Source organism: Myodes glareolus, chromosome 14 (assembly GCF_982192425.1).
Source record: "Myodes glareolus chromosome 14, mMyoGla1.1, whole genome shotgun sequence".
NCBI lineage: Eukaryota > Metazoa > Chordata > Mammalia > Rodentia > Cricetidae > Myodes > Myodes glareolus.
In genome coordinates, this window is record NC_142039.1 from 36,951,858 (window position 1) to 36,974,882 (window position 23,025).

General features: G+C 40.1%; 1 protein-coding gene across 2 annotated transcripts in view; it reads left to right on the forward strand.

Annotated features, from left to right (window-relative positions):
• Positions 1-23,025, forward strand: part of Vps41 (VPS41 subunit of HOPS complex) — a 152,308-nt gene that overhangs the window by 100,793 nt on the left and 28,490 nt on the right. For both annotated transcript variants that reach the window (XM_048460771.3, XM_048460772.3), the window contains 8 exons: positions 2,260-2,326; positions 9,183-9,280; positions 13,233-13,362; positions 14,835-14,950; positions 16,548-16,604; positions 20,395-20,456; positions 21,361-21,442; positions 22,446-22,538. In XM_048460771.3, coding sequence (XP_048316728.1) covers positions 2,260-2,326; positions 9,183-9,280; positions 13,233-13,362; positions 14,835-14,950; positions 16,548-16,604; positions 20,395-20,456; positions 21,361-21,442; positions 22,446-22,538 — 705 coding nt within the window. The remainder of the gene's footprint in view (positions 1-2,259; positions 2,327-9,182; positions 9,281-13,232; positions 13,363-14,834; positions 14,951-16,547; positions 16,605-20,394; positions 20,457-21,360; positions 21,443-22,445; positions 22,539-23,025) is intronic.

Sequence of the window (23,025 nt, forward strand, 5' to 3'; positions counted from 1 at the left end):
CCGTTTCTTCTGTAAAGCAATTGAGACGTGCTCATTATCATACGGGGACTGGTCTTCACCATGCCTTCCAAGGCTGTGCATGATCCAACCTCTTTGTTCTTTTTTGGACTCATCTCTGCCCCTCATCCTATGTTTTCAGTTTCTGTCTGACCTTCTAGCTGAAGGCCTTGACTGGTCACTTTGTCCCATGTACCTGTTCTGTCTTCCTGGTTCCTCTTCCATGTCCCTTCTTCCAGAAAGCCTTCCTACCTGCAGTGCATGCCCTACTTCCCGACCACACTTGAGTCAAGTGCTGTATTGCACGTCTGCCCGCTGCACACTCATTTTAACAAAATAACTCTAACTCAGGATTGGTGTGCAGTCATTGCTCTGTAAGTGCTGGTTAATACTGACATTATATTTTCTTTATTGCTGTACTCCAACCATCTCCTTGGCCACTTTTATCAGCACCTCAAAATGACCATCCATTTGGCATTGTGAAATGTTCCCCTTAGATGATTTAATAGTTTCCTTTGTAAGTATGGGGAAAACGAATAGGGCCCTTATAAACTCAGAAGTCTATCAGAAAGAGAAGGAAACTGGGGGAAATGGACAGGAGATGAATGTCCAAAAGTAATTAAAGAGAAAAGTTACTGGTCACGTACTTGTGGATCCTCACATGCCTGCAGCCATGGGGTTTTGTCCTACATTAAGGAAGCATTCGCTGAGGCCTTCAAGTTGCTGCAGTGCTGACAACCATTTTAGATATGTGTATTAAAAAAGAAACAGACAAAAAATACCAAGTATTTCTAACCCTTGGGCCTCTTTATAACTAGTAATATATCCTAAGTAAAGTCCCTAACAGTTTATATTTAAGCATATTGTGCAGGCTATTATGTGTATGATATTCATGGATAGAAATAGAAGACAGTGAGAAAGTTAATCAGATATGTTATAATAGTTTATTATGCTACATTATAATGACACTAAAGATTTTTATGGTAGAAGAATATTTAAATGATACTTATTATTTATAGCAAGCCTTCACATGAACAGTGGTAGCTCTACAGTAGACAATTATTACAGGTGCTGTCCTTGGGCTGACTCCTTGTCCATACTTCTTTTGCCATTTGTTTGTCTACTGTAGACACTAGAGTTACAGTGTTCCATAGTGTAGTGATACTTAGGTTAGTGGCTATAAAATATAACTCTCTATAAGTGAAGGAAGAAGCCTAATCACTGAATTGTGGGATCAGTATCTAACTTCTAGTTCAATCTTATATACAGGGCCAAATCTGTAGAAATGCTAGCTTCTTATTACAAAGTTGTATTTATTCACTTTGAAAAGTACATTAATTTAGAAAGAGGTAAGAAAATATTCATTTTCTTGTCAATCTAAAAAGAAATCATGTTCACTCAACATGTGTTATCTAGTGTTTGTGTGAGAGTGGGGGAGGAGTCAGATTAAGGGATAGATTGATACATATTTAGTTACTGATTTAAAAAGATACACATTTTTATCTCTACTTTACATGTATAAGTTAAAACAAAGACAAACTTTGAGAAACTGCTCATAGTAAAAACAGTAGACTTTTTGGCCACATACTTGGCTACTTTTTTTCTGTCTTCCCTCACACAGTGGGAAACTCCTCTTAGCTTCCCAGTCACATGCATGTGTGATTGGAATAGGGTGCATGTAGACAGCAGACTCTGTAGGTCAGCCATAGATGTCTATTCTACCCAAAATACCTCTAGCGTGTGTCTGCAGTCCTGAAGTAGAGCTTCACAATAGGCCATTAGAAACACACATTTATATTAACGTGCTCTTTCTTTGCCATGGAGTGTAACTTTATTGGGCTAATGTTGGGGATTCTAAATAATGGTTGCCTTAGGTTAATCAAACTAATTGCTTAATTTATTATTTACTTCATGTGTATGGGTGTTTTGCCTGCATGCATATCTGGGAAACTCGTGCATGTAGTGCCCACAGAGGCAGAAGAAGACATTGGATACTTTGGAACTGGAGTTACAAAAGGTTGTAAGCCACCATGTTGGTACTGGGAACTGAAGCCATGTCCTTTAAAAGAGCAGCCAGTGCTCATATATGCTGAGCCATCTTTCCAGCCTCTCAAACTAATTTCTATCTTTTACATCTTAGAGTAGCTTGTATGTGCTCCATCTTTGGATGACATGATTATCTTAAAAAATACCATACTGAGTAAAATGTTGTAGAGAATTTCCTATCAAAGCTAGAAAATAACCTATAAATTTCTTTCCTAGGTATGTTCAGTGAAGGAACGTCACGCCAGTGAGATGAGGGATCTGCCAAGTCGATACGTTGAAATAGGTATGGGTCCCTCCCATGTTTTCTGCGGTGGTAAAACTTGCAAAGAACACCTGATTGCCACGTGGGAGTCAAAGGCCATGTCCTCCACCAAAGCTTATCTCTTGGTGCTTTGATAAAATGGATCCAGAAAGCCTTCAAGTTTTGGAACCTCATTATGGAAAGCTCCCACCCCCATTTTCTTCCAAACAAGCAAAGATTTATATTTCTCATGATAATTTTATTGTTGGCTCTGAAGTCAGATAATCATGTATTTGGATCCTGGTTTTGATATTTGCCACTAGTACCTCAGACAGATTTCTGCTGTTTCAATATTCTTGTGTGTAAAGTGTGAGGAGGATATTTATAAGGTTATAAGGAGTGTGGGGTAATGCATGGATGCAACTTGTGCAGTACTGACCGTTGTTTTTGTTGACTGGAAGCTTCTCAGTACTCGTTTCTGTCACATTGGTCTGACCCCAGTTGCCACCGTCTTTAACTGGAGCTCTACCGCTAGCTGTCGTCTCGATTTTATCTGCTCCACTGGTGACTAATGCAGTCTCTCCACAGCAATCACGATAAACATGCAAGCCAGATCATGTAATTACCCGCCAGTCTTTTCACATTGTTCTGAGGAGAAAGAATAGATGACAGGGCTGGTGTTGTCCATCCCTGTCTGTCTAGCTGCAGCTCCCACCACACTTCTTGTGATCTATGTGCTACAGCCACAGGGACTTTCCTATGCAGAGTCGGGCTCTTCCTTCCCCCTTTATCTCTTCACCAACTTTTAATCATACCGTGGGTCAAGTATTGCTTTCCTGGGAAAACCCACTGTTATGCATTACCAGGCCATGCCTACTCATTCAAATGTGGATTCTCTACCCTGGCTATACATATGACAACAGCAGTCCTGCAGTCTTGATTATTGGTATATTTCTGGGTAGCACAGGACTGTCACTTCGGTGCAAGCAGACACTGGTCTATTTTTGTTTATTTTATATCTTGAAGGCCTAGAACATTATACTGTACATTACGTAGTACTGTGTTGAATGACTCAGTGCCTGCAGGAAACAGCTACTCAGAAAAAGTGTGCCGAGTATGACAGGTCGTTTTATGTTCATGGGGGAAAAAGTCTTACCCTATGAAATTAGCTGTAAAATTCTCTTGCACCTTTGGATAGTGACTGCGGTAGAAGTGTGGTTCTTCTCTATTTCTCCGATGCTGCAAGCCTTGTTTGCTCTACATCACCCACTTGGCTAGTGTGGTGAGAGCTTTTCAGTCTGGGTTGTTCTGCACTTGAAGTCAGATGTTGTGGTATAGTATGTAGAGTTTTAATCCTTTTTTTAACCTCAGAGAAGTCAGTAGTTCCAATTGCTCTGGGTATGAGCAGAATGCATAGGTAGACTGTAGTAGTACCCGGAAAAGCCAAGGAGCAAGAGGATAGAGTAGACTTCTACCTAGGAGAAGGTGTTTGTTTGACTGTCTCTCACTGTCTTCCCACTTTTCTTTTGCGCGTCAAGAAGATCCTCTGAAAATCTTGATGCATAGCATCTTAAGAGTCATTACTGAATAGTTAAGTGACAAAACAAAAAGCTCTGATAGTTTTTAAGGATATGAAAGTTTCCAGAGAAATATAAGAATGTAACTTTGTCATTTGTGTGAGTACATTACTGGTAATTTACCACTATAGTTTATGGTTAAGTATCAAGGTCTTTATGGAACAGTAGTTGGAGAGATGCTTTTTTGGTAAGTAAAGTCAGGTGTTTTAATCATCTTCTTATGTCTACTGCCAGCAACACATGACTTACATGCATGAAATTAACTACTGTCTTTCTTGTCTTGATTGCATATGGAAGCTTAACAAGACCATTGAGATAAGGAACTGCATGAAGATCTACACAGACCATTAGAGAACCCAGGAATAAAGAGGAAGAGAAGAGAACGCACATTGTTCTCCCTTTAGTAAAACATCATTATCTTTAGCTGGTCATGCACTATGACCTTAAAACTTAGCATGTCATCCTGTTTTCAGCCTCCTGATTGATTTGAAACACAGTGACCTGGAAATTGAAAGTCTATGTACATGGTTCAGAAGAGCTTTGGGATAATTCTTTCTTAGATCTAAGTGTCTCTTAGATCTTCATATGCTTGCTATCATTTTGATATACAGATTACAGCAGAGAGGTAGTTCTCTTTGTACACAGGTGACTCACTTTCCCCTAATAGAAGTCTCAGTAGAGACCATGTCAGGGAAGTATCTTACCAGGTGTTTGTATTTGAGGATCTGGCGTTTCTATAGCTTTCTGTTCATGTTCAGTTTTCTTTACTGTTTTACATTGGATTTTCCCTAGTACTTCATTATGAAAAAAAATTAAATATGAAAAAGCATTTTACAGTGAACATCATAATACTCGCTGGATGCTGTTACATGTGACTGCATTTGTTCTGCTAGGAATTGTTCTTTATTCATTCCTTCCTTACATATGGTACCATGAACTTGGGTAGTTCATATTAATAGTGGGGATCATGGGAAATCTGAAGCGTGGGGCTGGGACAGTAGCAGGCTGGCAAACTACCTGCTGCACAGGCAGAAGTATCTGAGTTGACATCACCAGAACTTATGTAGAAACGTGGACTTGGCCATGTCATGCCGGAGCCCCAGTGCTATCAGGGCTGGAAACGGGAAGATGTCAGGGTTTTCTTTCTTCTTTTCTGTTCTTTTCTTTTCTTTTGGCTGCTGGCCTAACTCTAGGTTTATTGAGAGACTCTGTCTCAGGAGCAGACAGAAAGTGGTGGAGCAGAAATAGGACATCTTCCTCTGGTGTACACACACACACACACACACACACACACCACCTACAGAAATGTATATTGTTTTTTCATGACAATAGCCACTAGGAAGAATGCTAAGTATATCACAAATAACATATTGTTTAGTTATTCAGTCTGAACAGCATTCCATGGGTAGGAGGTTTTATTTCCATTCTATAGGTAGAAAAGTTGATCAGAAGGACTCAGGTAACCTACTCAAGACTGTCCTGTTCCTAAGCAAAAACACTTTAACTCAGGCATTTCTGTTAGCAGGCATTCTGTAGCCAGATGTGGCTCTTACCTGCAGTCCCAATGTTTGAAGCCTGAGGCAGGAGAGTTGACATAAGTTTGAGGCCACTCTTTGTTATCCTAGTGAGCTCAAGGTCAGCCTGACAGCAGAGTAAGGCACTGTCTTAGAAACATAAAGCAGATAATGAACATCAGAAAGAACCAGCATCTCATATGGGCAAGCAGTGCTCCCAGCATTGCCTCTTTGTCCTTCTGTAGCCCTATTTACTTCACAGCCAAATGGACTGGGGAAGGACCCCTTGTTCTGACATGTAGGGATTTCCGCAGACCCCTGCACAGGTGTGGCGATGCTGTGTGCCTAGTCCCTAAACAACTGAATGTGACGGAAATGCAGAAAGTTTTTGAAATTTTGGTTCAGAGATGGACCCCATCTAGAGAAATAGAAATTGTATGTGTCCTTGTTTTATTCTTAAACCTGCCGTTGTGCCTTCTCCCATGTTAGTGAGTCTCTGAAACACACTTGTCTCACTCGGGTAGTTTATTTCTAAGAACTGGGAGCCAGGCCAGACTGGGACTCGGTCCTCCTTTCTGAAGGTGGACAGTCCGTGTCATTTAGTGCTTGACTTGGATTTAGCTGATGCACTAAGGTAATTTTATGCCTATACCATGAACAATAACCATTTATTTGGTTCAGATCTTTTTTACCTAGCATGCTTTGACTGTTTCTTTTTCTTTTCTCTAAGCTTGAATACTATCCTCATCACTGGCTTCTGGGGGCTGAAGTCTGACACATGAAAGGCCAATGTAACAGCAATTAGAGACTATGGGATTAAATTGAAACCAAAGTTGCCTTAAATGGTTTCTGACCTATGTGTGCAATTGACTCAGTTTCTTTGAATGTTGTTCTTCCTTTGTCTATTAACTAATCTTTCCAGTTTTCATTCCATGTACCAGGTCTATAATTTGCTGGCATGAAGCATCACATTTCTTTTTACTTCAGTGTGTCTGCTTCAGAGCAGTCCCTGAGGCTATGGAAGTGATTCCAAAGGTGTTTTTATTGGTCGCTGGCATGCCAGTCAAGGGTCCAGACTCACTGAAAGCTCTCTGGGCACGACTGCTCCTGGTTTACCTGCTGGCTAAGGGTGGGACTCCCTAAAGGGACTAGAAAGGGATGTGAGAGAGTTGCAGATAACTGAATCTTCACATAGATTGGTTTTGGGGGAGGTCAAAGGGATAAAGAGGGACCAGAAAAGACAGTTCAGGGTCTGTGTCCTGCAGTGTGTTTGCCCTTATAACAGCAGAGAAAATTCTAGAGAAGGGCAGGGTGCTGTGATCACAAAAATTTTAAGTCTTAAACTGTTCTTGGTGGTGGTGTGTACATGCAACCAGCACTACTCTGTTCTCATCTACATTGTCTAGTCCATCTATTTTGCAAAAGTAAGGCATTGAGTTCTGACATATGTTTTGTTCTGAAGATGCTTTAGTCCACTTGCTGATTTTCTGTGAGTTTCAGTACAATGGTTCTTTTTTTTTTTTTTTGAGAAAACAAACTATCTTGCTACTGTCTCTGTAAATGATCCCAGTATCTGCTCACTGCCCTCTCTCATCACCCCCCTACACACACCCTGCACTCCAAGCATCTCTAGAAACCCTACCCTGTCTACACTGGGCCTTCCCTACTCCACACTGTGATGAAGGTGGAAATGGTTCTCAAATAACCTTATTTGTGACCATTCGACATGTTGTCTCTTTATGAAAACTATTTTTATGATTCTCATCTCAAGCTTACAAAAGTGAAAGCAAATGTTCGTGCCAGAGATAAGCTCTAAGCACCGACCTTGTATCAGGGCACCATGTCCATGTCCGTCATCCAGTCAGTGTCAAGGCATAAGAACACCTGAAACCCAGCATTCACGAGGTGGAGGCAGGGAGATCAGAGTTCAAAGTCATCCTCAGCTATGTAGCAAATTCAAAGCCAACCTAGGCTACATAAGACCTTGTCTCCAAAAACTTACCTATTTTAAAACTTATGTTAGTAATTTTTGGTCCGCTGTTTTAGTATAGACTTTAAATTATGAAGATGGTTCTAAAATAGGCAAGGACTAGAAAATCAAGGAACTCTGATGAACAAGGAAAGATAAAGGAGGAAGAAAAATTCTCTCATTCCTCATTCTATCTGTATTTTAAGTTTTATCTCATTTCTTCTTCTCAGATGAGAAAAGTTTACACATTGACTCTAAAGGGACTTGTTGAAGTCTAGTTCAGTGGAGTTAATGGTTCAGATTTCCAGAATACACAAACACTCAATATTGCTTTCAGCATGACACACTGAGTTCTCCCAACTCGGGAAAGAGGGTGTGTTCATCATAGATGTTAATTGGAAGTGCAGAAAATAGCCAGGACATTGGAGACAGTCTGGATAATGGGATAAGTCCAAATGAGAGTTTGCTCACAGGTGAGCCATACTGCAGAATCGTGGAGTTCTCAGAATCAGGCCATAGGAATATTTGTATTTGCCCTGTGTAATGGGTGTACATACCCTTCCCCCAGTGTTGAGGATTAGACACAGTCCCTCATGTGTGTCTACTACTGAGCTGTGTCCTTAACTCTCTTTTTATGTCTTACCTCAAAACAAACTCTCCCTGAGATATCTAGATGACCTTGAATTTTTTACCGTGACAGTCTGAACTTGTGATCTTCTTTCTTCAGCCTGTGCAGAACTGGCAATGCAGAACGCCACCACCAGGCCTGGCTCTGCCTTGTGTGTTTGTGGTTACTTTTGACAGTGTGAGCGTACTCACCTGTGCTGGAACCCAGGAGCCCGAAGAGGGTGTCTTCCTCTTTCACTGCCGTGTTGCCCTGAGACAGCATCTCTGCTGAGCCAGAAGCTGTCATTTCAGTTAAGCTGACTGGCCAGTGAGCTTTGGGGATCCAAGTGCCCCGCCCTGCAGCCCACCAAATGCTGGGATTGTAGACGCGTGTGTCATGCTTGGTTTTTATGTGGGTGCTGGGAGTTCAGGCTCCACTCCTCATGCTTGCAGAGTCCAGTGTTACACACTGAACCATCTCCTCAGAGTGCATACTTCTGCTTAGCTTGCAATAATAATATTTTAAGGACATTAATACTTCTTAATAATATTTATACTAACAATATTTCTTTTTAAGCTTTAAGTATGCTAATTTTCTTATTATTTTTCTCTGTATATAAGATATATAAGTAAGTATGCAAAGATGTTTAAATAAAATGTCTACAGCCAAAACCAAAAAAGAATGTTTCTATTAACTAAGCATAACTTGTACTGTTTATATCACTGCACTTCACGTTTAAAAAAAAAAACCTGAAACTCAGTCACTTGTTAAAAGTCATTTCATTAAGGATAGTTTTATTATTGTTTTATTATTAAAGATAGTTGATGTTAGGTTTTGTTGTTTCAGAGAGTCTTCACGTGATATACAGACATCGTTAAGTTACCGGGCACAGCGGAGCTCTCCCACTTGCTATTTGATGTTCATTTTTTCTGTGATGTCAACTTTCAAGTCTGCATTTCTGCATGTCTTTCCTTGGATGGATCGTTGTAAAGCTTTTTTAGTGCTACCCGGTGAAAGTCCTTTAACTTGAGACACAATATGGCACATATTTAGTATAGCATCGTAATTCAGCACCTACACAATGTGTAATAATCACATCAGGGAACTGAGCGTGTATTTCCATTTCAAACATTTTTAAATGCGTTGTAGCATTTACAGTTGGTGTGTCTTTGCCATCATGTGCACCTTTTTGCTCCATTTAATGGTGAATCTTTCTGCCTTTTGTTTGCAGTGTCTCAGTTTGAAACTGAATTCTACATTAGTGGACTTGCACCTCTCTGTGATCAGCTTGTTGTACTTTCCTACGTAAAGGAGGTTTCAGAAAAAACGGTAATTATCTTCTCCCCAGGTACAGAGGGATATAGAGGAGTTGGCTTTTAGCATCACACCCAGGTCAGGCTGCCTGTCAGAGGAGATTGCTATAATCCGACCAGAACTTTTTGACCTATGAAATAGGCCTAGCTGAAATTACCCTGCAGACTAATATTTACCTGCAGAAGTCACACTCATTGCCTGCCTTTGTTCCCGTTGCTACACAAAGAAGTGAGCCCTTTTTCTCTTTTTGCTTTTTCTTTCTCATCAGTCACTTGATATTTTAGTTGAAATAAAGGATTTCTCATTCTGAAAGGCAAAGAAACTAAGCTGACATTGCATTAGCAGAGATGACAGCAATGAAGCTGGTCACTGCAACACCAGGGATCCCAGTGGTCAGAGGGAATTATAGAAAGAGTAGCTCCTTTTCTGGAGTACAAACGTATTTGTTTACCTCCCAGTGGCCTTATGTTTCTAAGTAGCTTGATTCCTGTTTTGAAAGGGATTGTTGCTCATTCACTTGATGGTGCAGATTATAGACATTGAAATGTATTGCAAACAGAAAGCAGCAGATAAACCCAAATTTTGTTTCCATGATGTTGGGATGAAACTCTCGGCTGGGATTTAATGACACCCAGGCTCCCTCTAAAACCCAGAGCAGTGCCATTCTTAGTTTGCCTATTGTTAGAGTTCAGGGCCCTGCCTGGAACAGGAGAAGGGCAGCTTCAAGGCCCGAGTGAGGAGAGCTTGTTGAAAAGGATTTCCTTTTGGGTGCTGTATATAAAAGAAATTGCGATTGATTCTCTAGCCCTTCACAGTAAGCAGGCAGGTGAAGTGTACTCTCCCTGTTTGTATCCCCCTCCTTCTTTCTCTCTCTCTCTCTCTCTCTCGCTCTTTCTCAAATGATAAGGAATAAAATGGGGGAGAAAAGCCCAGGGAGCCCTTGTTGTGAAGTGGTGGCTGCACTTGAGCCTTTATCTGAGAGAACACTTGCATTAGGAAGCCATCACTATAGTAACTGAAGCTCTGGGTGCCCATGTTGCTAGGCAATGAAATGCTGTAGACTTAAGTGAACCCTCAAACCTCCTAAAATCAATAGGGTTGGCTTCTAGCCCTATTGCAGGACATCAGTTTATTATTATTTTATTTATTTTTTGAAAATACAGAAAAGCAGAGGCTCCTGGGGGAGTAAGAACGGTGCTTTTTGATGAGGAGTGTGGGGCAGATTGAGGATGTGATTGAACAAAACAAGGGAAGAAGCAATAAAATTGGGAAAGGGAAAGCCTAATAAACTGATCAGAAAAAGTAAAAGGGGAAAAGGAAAAGGGAAGCCTGTGTTACTAAAGAGTCTAGGAAAGGAGAAAACCAAAGGAAGGCCATCTTCACAGGGCTGATCAGAGAAGAGATGGTTTTCAGAGGAAGAAGTAAGAGCTTCGGAGACTACCGTGTGCTGGTGGATGGAGACTCACTTTACTTAACGTCAGTGTTTGCTTTCAGTTCTTAAATGCAGTTAACTGAGTAAAATTAGGGCAAAAGAATGATGGTCAGCTTTGGGCACACCATTACCCAATTTCTATTTTCACATTGAAAAGATTTTTCTATAAGGTTTTTATTGGCTGTTTCCAATGGCTTTTCATTAATACCCTCAAGTGTTTCCCATGTGACGCCTTTCGTAGGTACACGTCTCTGTTGAAGCAGCTACTGCTCCCTGTGTGCTCTGTTCTCCTACACGTTATTTCACTCTCCTCGTGTGTGTGGTCTTCTTTGTGAGCACCTTCAGTAGCTGTGTGCTGCGCTGTCCAGCTAATGTGTCCTATACTTCATCAAGCTGTTTCCCAATTCTTTGCTTTTCTTTTCTTCAAGGATAAAGCACATGCTTTGAAAATTGAATTTTTTCAAAGTACTAGGTTGATAAAACTCAATTGTTGCTATTTAGAAGCTCATAGATAAGAATGTGGACCATGTGACTTTGGAGCAGGGACCGTAAAGTGTCACGGATCACATTGGTTACATATCTCTTAGCACGAATAAACGTTTTCTTCTTTCCTAATCTCAGTGCTAAGGATCAAACCACAGGGTCCCCTACATACTTATCAGGTCACTGAACTATATTCCCAGCCCTCAAAGCTTCATATATGATCCAATAAGGTTCAGATGTTTTTCATCTTGTCATGATTTTGATTTTTTAAAGTTGTTTTCTTAGCAGTCATTTAAAAATATTTCTATCAGGGACTGGAGAGATGGCTCAGTGGTTAAGAATCCTGACTGCTCTTCCAGAGGACCTGAGTTCAAATCCCAGCAACCATATGGTACCTCACAACCATCTATAATAGGATCTAATGGCCTCTTTTGTCATGTAGACATACATGCAAATAAAACACATGCATAAAATACATAAATTAATAAATCTAAAAAATATTCTTGTCTCAGTTTTCCCTCTAATTTTTTTTTTGGTTAAAAGTTAAAAGTTTTTCTTCCATTATTTTACAAATCTGACAAATTATGTTGTATATGCCCCATGTTTTCTTCTTGGAGTGGATTGTCAGTAGCTATAGCCTCATTGTGAGATATAAAGCTGGTATAATGGCTTCTTGTTTAGCAAAAGGGCTGGAAGAAATCCATGGTCCACTGTTTTATGTAAAAGTCAGAGCTTTTGGATTTTGTTGTTTTCTGCTTTGCTCCTCTCACCTGCCCACTTCACCCCAGAATCCAGGTGCGCTCTCTGTTGCCCCTTTGCACTTTGATGACGTGGGCTCCACACCTGCGATGCCCGTATCCTCAAAGCACAAAAACTAAAGCAGAGCCCATTTTACCCAGAAGTCCAATGTTGATCCTAAGACTCAGTTTTTCCAGACATCCCAGATTTACCATTGACTCACTGAATTTTAATCTTAATGTTTTAACCATCAGTCTGTGTAATTGAGAATAATAATAATATGTGATCACCCTTCCATTTTCATTTGAGAGCCCAGTGAGTGATCTGTGTATCATCACCCTGGGTTCCGAAATGTCAGCTCATCTTTTGCTCGATCATAAACTAGAGCTCCTCTTTCAGAAACTGCAGTCTCTTACTGTTTATGCTGCTTAAATGTAAGCTAATTATAGTCAAATAAAATTAAAAATTTAGTTCTCAGGTCCCATTAGCCCATTGCCTGTGTTTAGCAGCCATCTGCAGTGAAGGTCTTCTATACATGGCGATGTAAGCGTAGGCGACTCCACTGGCTCACAGGAGGTCCAGAGAGGGGTTCTATGGCCTCTTGGCACTACTGTTAGTTTCCTCATATTAGCAGTGATTTGGAACATGAAGTCGTTTGTAATACTCTTCATTCATATTCGTGTAGACAGATTATAATGGAGTTGTGTTTGTTGGTGTCAGGCCATAGTTTCATTACTTTTCTCTCTGCTATGATGAAATACCAGGTAAAAAGCAACTAAGGAAGGAGGGGTTTGTTTTGTCTCATGATTGGACAGTATGGCTTGCTTGGTGGGGGGACTCCTGGCAGCAGCTGTTCACATCACATCCAAAGTCCAAAAGTAGAGAGAGATAATGCTGATGCTTGGCTCGTGTTCTTTTAGCCCAGAACCCAGAACATGAGAAGGTGCAGCTCACACTGGGAGTGGGGCACTCTTCCTTATTCAATTTAACTCTTTTGGACACATCAACACACACACACACACACACACACACACACAAGTATGCTTCTGTGATGATTCTAAATACTGTCAAGCAATGAGAATTCTCATCAGTCACACTGCTTTAGGATTAGATCTGTGATAGTGCAGTTCATAAATGTATATTTCAAAAAAAATTACAAAGTAAGACAGGATTAGGTGATTGTTCGTGACAAATATTTAGAAGGATTTGTTTGTACTGAAATGCTAAACTCAAATTAAGTCCAAATAGTTTGTTCGTTTGTACAGCCTATGGTGCCCTCAGGAAAATGAGCCCTCTCTATCGTTTTCCCCCTAGGAACGAGAATACTGTGCCCGGCCTAGACTGGACATCATCCAGCCACTTCCTGAGACTTGCGAAGAGATCTCATCTGATGCTCTGACTGTCAGGGGCTTTCAGGAGAATGAATGTAGGGATTATCACCTAGGTGAGACAGCAGAAGTCTGCTTGCGCTTTCTTATACTTCTTTTGTTGTCCTTCTATTCAGCTTGCCAAAGGGGAATTTAAGTGTAGGTACTGAGCTGGCCTCTGCCAGTAAAAGCTGGAGTTCTAGACTCAGAAATACTGCAGCCTTGCCTGAATGCGCATAGGAAAAAGGAATGTTAGACATGGGATTGGAACCAAGGTGAGAAGAGGGTTCTTTTTCTGTTGTTCCCTCAAACCAGCTCGTCAGCTACCTATGTTTTCTGTGGTGTAAATCAAACCCTTCACTTTAAAGATGCTAGGGAAGCCCTTTGTCACCCAACACATCCCAGCCCTGTCCTGTTTAAGTGACATTTAGCCTGATATCAAGCAGCATGACTCTGTAGTTGTCCTCCCAGTCCAAATGTGATGTTCCTGGAAGGTCTGCTGCGGGTGTCAGCAAAGTTCTTGTGTTTGAGTCTGAGTTCTGAGCGATGGAAAGATTCCCACCCCATCACTAGGCCTACGGAGTTAATTGCGGGGTGGGTGGGTGTGGATGCGTACACTAATCCCTCACTGCTCAGAAGCAGAAGGACAGCTGTGGCTCTTTCATCCTGCCTGGGGGGTGTCATCACGGCCTGGTAGAGTGCGGGAAGTAAAGGGCGTGCTCAGCTCTTCAGAAGCTCTTTCCTGCTCTCTCAACCGATGCCTCAGGAAAACAGTTTACTCCTCATTTGTATGAAGAAGCAGCGCACAAGTGTGCTTACGTCTGACTCCTTTATGAACCCTCTTAGTAGTTAGGAACTGGAAGACTATATTTTGGACTTTGCAAAAAATTAGTATGACTCAGAAACAAAAACATACAGTCTGGGTATTTTGCTCAGAGCAAACTCAGTCATATGCTTAGAAACCCTCTAGAGCAGGTTTTATAATGGAATTCTTCTGAAAACACTCGGGATAGGCATTGTGGACAACATGCTAAAATGATAGACTATGTCCCCAGGGCTTGGGAACCTGTCGTTTACTCATTAGATGGCCTTGACTCTAGTGAAGAGGAAACATTTGTCGTTGACTTAGAACTGTTGTTCTGTAAGAATAGATCTGTAAGTGTCTATAAATACAGTTTATACACAGTAGATGAAGCCCAATATGCACTAGCACAGTCAGTTGGAGTTCTGTTTGTTCATCTGAAGTCAAAATGTTAATGTGTTAAACTTAGAAACTTACCTTCTTTGTGTTTGCTGGTTTCCTTATAGTCTTTTCTTCTTGCTTTTTCTCATTCCTTCCTTCTGAACAGTTTACACTGTGGTGCTTTTAGGAGCAGAACATGCTGCTATTCTCACCCTCCTTGACATTCTAGAGAGTCAAGCACACTTGACTGTACAGGGAGAAAATTGACTTTTGATTCTGAAATCATAGGCTAATTGCATCCCCTGAAACTATTGCCACTTTGTAATATCGAGTCACCCAAGCTGTCCTCTCTCTCCTCCCTTCTAGAATACTCTGAAGGGGAATCACTCTTCTACATCGTGAGTCCAAGAGATGTCGTTGTAGCTAAGGAGCGAGACCAGGATGATCATATCGACTGGCTCCTGGAGAAGAAGAAATATGAAGTAGTTTTCATTTTACTTTCTTCAAAGTATTGACTTGTCTGAACATAGAAAAGAGAAAAGATTTTTATAGTAAATCGTTCATATTGAGTTAGTGTGCCTCAAACCCAAAGTATGTTACAATCTCTCTCTGAGAAATCACAGAACAAAAAGCACGCAGTCTGTTGGCCTGCTTTTCTGTTTAGGGGTTGGTTGGGGAAGCACAATTGATTCAGAGAAAGGGGAGTCAAACAGTAATGTACTGAAGCTGTTGTGGTTATTTTCCTAAAGTAGTTAAAGTAGAATACGTTTTTCGGAGCTTTTTTCCTCTTTGGATATGTTCATAAAATTGCTCATTTTATCCTTATTTTGGGTATAAGGGAAAGATACCAGATTTATTCTAAGGATGGTTTGAACTAATTTGGGTAGAATGATGCTGTCTACTTCACTGGGCCACGGTTTTGACAAGTTTAAGTAGATGATGTATTAATGTGACTGACTTTAGGATTAAAACAACATTCTTTACAACTGTAATAGCTGCCAAGATAGTTTGTTTTAGAATGACGCTGGGCTTTTGTGTGCCCATTAGCAGAAAACAGCAGTGTCTAGTTTATGTGGAAGAGCTGGTTTTTTTTTTTTAACCCAGTTGTTACATAGTAATATCTGGTATATACTCTACCTATTACCCTATTACGTTAGCTTAAGTAATATTTTAGTGTTTCTTAAATTTCTTTATTTAGTTCTTTATTTGTATAGGTGTGTTTATTTGTATGAATGTACGTACATGTATGCATGGGTGCTTATACTTGTTTATCTGCACAGAAGCCAAAAGATGGCATGGTGTGCCCTCTACCTTTCTCCACCTATTCCTTTCAAGACACCGTCTTTTGCTGAGTCCAGTGCTCAGGTTTTCTCTGCTATGCTGAAAGCCAGCAAGGCTAGCTGTCCTCCTGTATCACCAGCCTCAGAACTGGGGTTATAGGCATTTGGAGAGACACTGACTATTACTGGGTGTTGGGGTCTGAACTCTGCTCCTTATGGTTTTAAAGTGAGCACTCTTAACTCCTGAATCATCTCTCCAGTGCCTAGATTAAGTAACATTTCTATGAACTTAGTTTATGTGTTAAATATTTATGTTAAGCTAATACTGGTAAGTGTTCTGAAAGAAAAACATAATGTGATTTCCATAAGCTTAACTGTAGACATGAAGGCATACAGAAGTTGTTTGCCTTTATTGAAATATAAATGAAAAGTGCCCTTTGTCAGTCTGGGTCATATAGTTTTAGAATGCTTGAAGTCTAAGAAATTTTGTTACTTTGATTTGTGTATGAGATGTGATTCCAGCATCTTAGTGTGGGAATTAATTCAAGTAAAAATGAAAAGAGTCTTCATTTTGGTTGAATATCTTTATTTTGAATTCAGTGAAGTTCATTCAGCCATCACATTAAAAATTCCAGTGCCTTAAGCAAAAGCCACAGGAAAATGGGGTTTTATTTGAGTAGTTCAAAAGTTAAAACATATTTTACAGTTTATAACTTCTCTTGCTTTCTCTCCCACTCACTCCATTTTCTCCCCTTTTCTTTTCTAAATGGCCCTTATCATGATGCTTGTGTAAACATAGGAAGCTTTGATGGCAGCTGAAATTAGCCAGAGGAACATTAAAAGACACAAGATTCTGGTAAGTGCAGCGTCACTATTTAGAATCTAACTGTTCTCACTACCAAGGAAACTGAGTGATGTGAAAAGAACAAGAACAGGTTCTTCATATCTGCTCATAATTTGTTTTGAACTAATTCTTTTACTTGGGAGGGTGTTCAATTGAGTCAGTTTTTGCTTGTAAACAAGAGACTTGGACACCTGCTAGGATGTAGCTTTAGGAAATTTGGAAACTACATTTGGACAATGCGCTTTGAATACAAAACTCTGCAGTTGAATGTGTGGAAGCCTCTTTAAATCAGGTGTAAAATCACATTATCACAAAATGTATCAAGACTGGTCTCTTCAAACTAGATTGCTTTGGTGTGGCCTTGATAACAAATTCAATTGCTTTTGTTATGGAGACTATTCTAGGAAATCAAATACATTTTTATTACATTTTGGACTCCGGAAAAGTACAATGGCTAGAAACCTATTTCTCTGCTAAGTGTGATAGTGAATTTTGTGGGCAGAGACCTGACATAAAAATCATATCCTCTACATATGAAGAGTCCTGTCCTTACACAACATTGAGTCTATTACCTTGTTTACAAATGAATAGTAGAAATTTAGCCTTTTATGGCTAGTTGGGTTTCAGCACAAATTTCTTATGTTATTTTGTTCATCCCAAAATTTTCTGTAAAACTATATATACATAAGCCATTAATTCCTAAAGAATATGTAAGCAAAACAATAAACAAATAAAGGGAAGAAAAAAGAAAGCTAGAGGTCTTTTATTTTAGGCATGGTTGAGGAGAATAGTAATTCTTAGAACTGAAGAAAGCCTTGCAGCGTTTAGTGCAGTGTATTGAAGGTGCAGAGATTAAAGGAGTGGGGCAATTGAATAAGGTAACTACATAGGTAGTTTTTTTTTTAAAAAAAAAACTTTATAGGTAAAACTAGATTTGATTTAGAAGTGACATGTGTACTGAAAACTTGGTTCTGTTTTTGGAACATGCAGAACACAATTTAAACTCATGTTCCTAACCATGAGCCTAGTTTAACCATGGCAGGCTAATGGAGAAAGGATCTGAGGGAGGCCAGCTGGGATGAGGATCACGTGGTTTGTGTAGGAAGATGAGGCTTGCCCAGAGCTGTGTAAAAAGAGTCATACTGGTGGAGTCAGAGTTAGTAGAGTACTGTTAGGAGCAAACACACCAGTCTTCCTGAGTTTGGAGAAAGCCACCCATGGCAGCTGTGCATGTTGGAGAACAGAGGATCTGCAGTGCAGCTGTAAGGAGTAATGCATACAAGACAGACTGCGGAGCAGCAGCAGAGGCCAAGAGGGAAGTGTGTTCAGAAGGAAGGAAAGAAATGGTCCCGTCGCGGACTAAGCAGCTGGTGATAATACCCTGGGTTTGGTAGCATGAAATAGTTTTGTTTATTTTACTTATTCTCATTGTGGCATAGGGAGTGAAAGTGAGCAGGCAGTGTTACTCCTTACAAGACATGCAGCGATAATGCTGGTGTCCAGGAGGAAGTGTTGTATGCACCCATTGGTAGAAGCTTTGTTCTGTATATTAAACGTAAGCTCTGGTGAAGTGAGAGCCATGTGGAGGGTGAGAGCTGCCTTCCCATCCCGTGGACACAGGCCCCAGGTGGAATGTGTGGATAGACTTGGATGCGCTCACCCGCACAGCTTCCTTCTCTTCATCACCTCTAGCCGCGGGTTGACTTCCTTGCCTTTCTGAGCTCATTTTCACTGTTCCTGTTAAGCTGACTTCTCCTGTTTCCCTTTAGTATGATATTTTTCATTTAAGCCAATTTTATTGCTTTATTTCATTTTTTTATTACGAAAATATTTTTACTCATATAATGCATTGCGGTTATGGTTCCTTTCCCCAACTCCTCCCCGCTCCTCCTCTTTTCTCCTCCCATCCAGATCTGCCCCCTTTCTGTCTCTTGTTAGAAAACAAACAGGCATTTAAGAGATAATAATAAAATAAAATATAATATAAAAAGATAAAATAATAACAAACAAATAGGACAAAACAAGCAGAAAGAAAAGAACACAAGAAAAGACGTGAAAAATGGATATTGATACAGAGACCCATTCATACACACACTCAGAAATCCCATTAAACCACAAAGCTGGAATCCATAATATATGCACAAAGGACCTAAAACGAAAAAAAGAAAGGGAATTAAGAAAAAGCCCTGACAGGATACTATGAGGAAAGGAACCTCCAAAGATGCCACTGAGTCTGTTTCCCGTTGGCCATCTGCTGCTGGCATGCCAGCTGCCCATGAAAGGGGTTAACAAACTCCTCTTTCTTGTTCTCCCTGGAGAGAACAAAATTTTTGTTTGCAAATGGTCATCAACTGGAGATCTCTTCTGGATTAGGGATGGGGGCATGTGTCTGCATCTCCTTTCAGCTCTAGGACCCATCTGGTACAAACCCTTGCAGTTCCTGTGTGTTCTGCATCAGTCTCTGAGTTCATAAGAGGGTCAGTCCTGCTGTGTTTAGAAGGCCTTGTTTCCAAGGTGCCTTCTATTCCTGCTGACTCTTATACCCCTTTCCCTCCTCTTCTGCAGGGTTCCTCTAGCCCTCAGGAGAGGGATTTGATGGAGGTATTATTCCATGTAGGGCTAAGTGCTCCAAGGTTCCACTCTCTGCATATTATCTGGCTGTGGGTCTCTGTATTTGTTCCCATCTACTGCAGGAGGAAGCTTCTCTGGTGATGGTTGAGCAAGGCACTGATTTATGAGTGTAACAGTATGTCATAGGGATCATTCTATTGCTACATTCTTGTAATTTACATTGCTTTTACGTATATCCCTGGACTATCTAGTTTTAGGCTCTTGGTCACTTGAGTAACATCAGGTATGGTTCCATCACATAGAGTGGACCTAAATTCAAATTATATGTGGCTTGTTTACTCTCATTAGCTTTGTGCCATTGCTGTGCTATCACATCTTGCAGGCAGGACACCATTTTAGGTCGAAGGGTTTTTGCAACTGGGTTCTCCTTTGATAGCGTGCAGAGTACCTTCTGGTACCAAGATCACTAGCCACTAGGGGAGAAGCCTCTAGGTAGGTACCAGTTCCACGTCTCCATGTTCAATGAGTTGTGTAGGAATTGTCTTTAGCCATTTTGTGGAGAGCAGCGTATAGCCTTGGCAGCAGTCTGGGTTATTTGGGGGTTCCCATGACACCCTTTTGGCCAACAACTCTATTAGGTATAACCCGTTCCTGTTACTGGAAACTTCATTTGGTAATGAGAGATGTTCAGTTGGGACTCTGTCTCCCTATTATTGGAATTTTTTTATATCACCTTCATATATGTATGTGTTAGGATGCTTCTACTATATTAGGTTTCCATACTACCCCTCAAATGCCCTTGATTTTTAGCTGTCTGTGTCCATATCCTTTGCCACTCCAGTTCTCTTGCATGTCTTTAGGCTTCCTCTGGAAGAGAGCACATTTAACAGAAGACATTGGAAAACCAAACCTTTATATCTGGTGACAACTCAGGCTATTTCTAGTATCAGAGCCCTCCTCCGCAGAGCATATCTGAGTGGGATAGGTCAGAAGATTTCACATGAAAACAAGGTTCAATTTTAAAAACTTTGATTATTAAAATTTATATAAAATAAATGCATTAAATCTAAATGAACTAAAGTGTAATATTACCCAAGCTATGACACAGATGCAGACAGGCTTGAGCCGTGGTTCTCATAGGAACCCCAAGTCCTGTCTGCTCAGAAACTGACACGCAGCTCTTCAGTTGTTCCAGTTGCATTATTAATTTCCTTCATTTGCCTTTCTGTAGGATATTGGGTTGGCATATGTAAACCACCTGGTGGAGAGAGGAGACTACGACATGGCTGCACGGTAATAGCAATGTCATCCTCACAGTTATTCATGGCTGATGGGAACAACAAATACAAGTGACTCTTTCCAATTGACTTTTTCATATCTTTCTAGAAAGGTGTGAAAAGGTCTGGTGTAAGACACGAGCCATCAGCACAGAATTAAAGGACTGTCTAGATTAGCAGGAGTGTAGTGTCAGCCTGTGCCACATAACCCCAGTCCCACTTCCCATGGCACAGCTCACGGTGGGCAGGCCGACTCCCTATTGTCCTGTCTGCCTTAGAATGACTTCTCCGTTTCTCTGTATAGAGCAAGCAGACTTGCTCACAGCTCTCACTTTGTGTGCCCTCCAGTTTCTAGGGCCAGTTGTGTTACACATGCCTTTGCAAGAAATCTAGAACAAAGTACATCTGCGTACAGCTCAAGGACAGTGGCTCCCCGCAGAAGTGTGGTAGCCACCTGGAAACAATAAAGCCTGTGAGACCACGTTAGACCTGCCTTGAGTGCCCTGAGACCGGGACTCAGCCTGTGAATTATGTGGGAGGCTGGGAATCTGATTTTTCTACAGCCTGATTTTTCACCTCATTTTTAAAGCTGATCTGGAAGTTGTAGACATTTGTGTTATAGTGAGTTTTCCTATAGAAAGTCCAAACCAGCAGTGCTTTTTATACACATCAAGTCGGGGAAACCCCTAGTCTTCTGAAAGAGACCTATCTTTTTCTGTAGTATTATATAGTTTTCATGATTGTCGTGAACTCTATGTACAGTCAGAGGAGTGATGGTGACACCCTCATGTTTGTTGACAATAGAGATAGAACCCCGTCAAAGCTCTGGGGAGGTTTACCTAAACCACTGGGGAAATGTCTACTTAATCTCTTTATTTTTATTTACATTTTATTTCTCCCTGAAATGTTTTTGCTTCCAGAAAATGCCAGAAAATTCTTGGGAAAAATGCAGCCCTCTGGGAATATGAAGTGTACAAATTTAAAGAAATTGGACAGCTTAAAGTAAGCTATTTTATCTTAACCCTTAATTTTTACATTGTAGTTTATTAAACTGGGAATGAGACTGAGACAGAGCAGTTGTTGGTTGAAAGAAGTAAAGCTTATGTTTAGTTTATGTCAAACGCGTACATCTCTGCCTTGTTACCAGTGCGGTCAGGTGCTCTGTTTAGGCATCTTCATCTTCCTTTTAGTGACTTGGAACAATCATAATTTTAATGGATTTTCAGCATAGCATTTTAAAAATATACTCAAGGATTAATTTATTCTTCATTTTTATCTTTTCTTTTGCTGTGTTCTTCTGGAACCAAGGGCTTCAAAAATGTTAGGCAAGTGTTGCTGTGCCACGGAGCTCATCCTCAGTGCGTGGATAATCTGTCACCTACGGGAAGACAGACGACACACTTGTCTGTAGTCTGATGTAAAGTTTTGCCACTTTACTATAATCTTTTCATCTGGGCACAGCAGATATACCAGTCAGTCATTTTTATATTCCTTTAAAGGGTTTTTAAATTTTCATCATCTATTAGCTTTTTGACTACTCTGTTGAAATTAAGAATATACTGTTAAAATTTATATTATTGTTTAAAGTTACCTTATAAAGAAATGGGCTTAATTGTGGCATTGTCATACATTTGTGACAAGCTTGCTACATAAGATGGTTGAATTTTTAAAGTATTAATTGATGTAGTACATTTAGTATAAGGAAAGTTAAAAGAAATATAAAATAGCAGTTATTCTCCTGATTATTTAGGTTTTCATTAATTAAACAAGAATAAAGGTTAATGAAATCACTTTTGTACTTCTGTTACACACACACACACACACACACACACACACACACACACACACTTTTGTAGCTTCCTGTTAGGTAACAGATCTTTTTTGAATGCCCCAGTGTGTACTGATACCTTACATTTTAAGGTTGTAGCTATACTTTTATGTGGTCTGCATGTTTGGGATGCGGTTGTTGTACCATTCCTAAAAGGACTCTCTCCTTCCTCCCTAGGCAATTAGTCCGTATTTACCAAGAGGGGACCCAGTCCTGAAACCACTCATCTATGAAATGATCTTGCATGAATTTTTGGAAAGTGATTATGAGGTAAGGAATGATTACACGATCATTGATAGTTCTCTCTGTGTGTTACAAATCTAGAAATTTGACTTTTTTGTCCTTTTACATTGGTGTCATAAAAGTTTGATATAAAAGTGGTTTAAACTATGTCATCAAAATTATTCTACCAATTCATATCCTGTCTAGAAAATGTCTTACTATGGCTGAAGGAAATCAACCTGCTTTGACTCATGGGCTTGGAGACTTTTTCCAGCATTATTGTCATGTCTGCCTCATTAATACTTTTGAAAAAATTAGAAATAATTTTTATTGTCATTAAACTATATAAATCATTTAAATATTACTTTTCATTTTTTTCATCTTTAGGTTTAATTTTAAGTGGTCATGTTTCCATAGGAACTGTTTGCCAAAATTATTCCTTGAAAAATTCTGTGCTACTAATAGAGTAGGTTGCTAAAAACAAAAACAAATGAAAAACCCTAAGCCTAGTACTGTACATGTGTAATCAGTTACT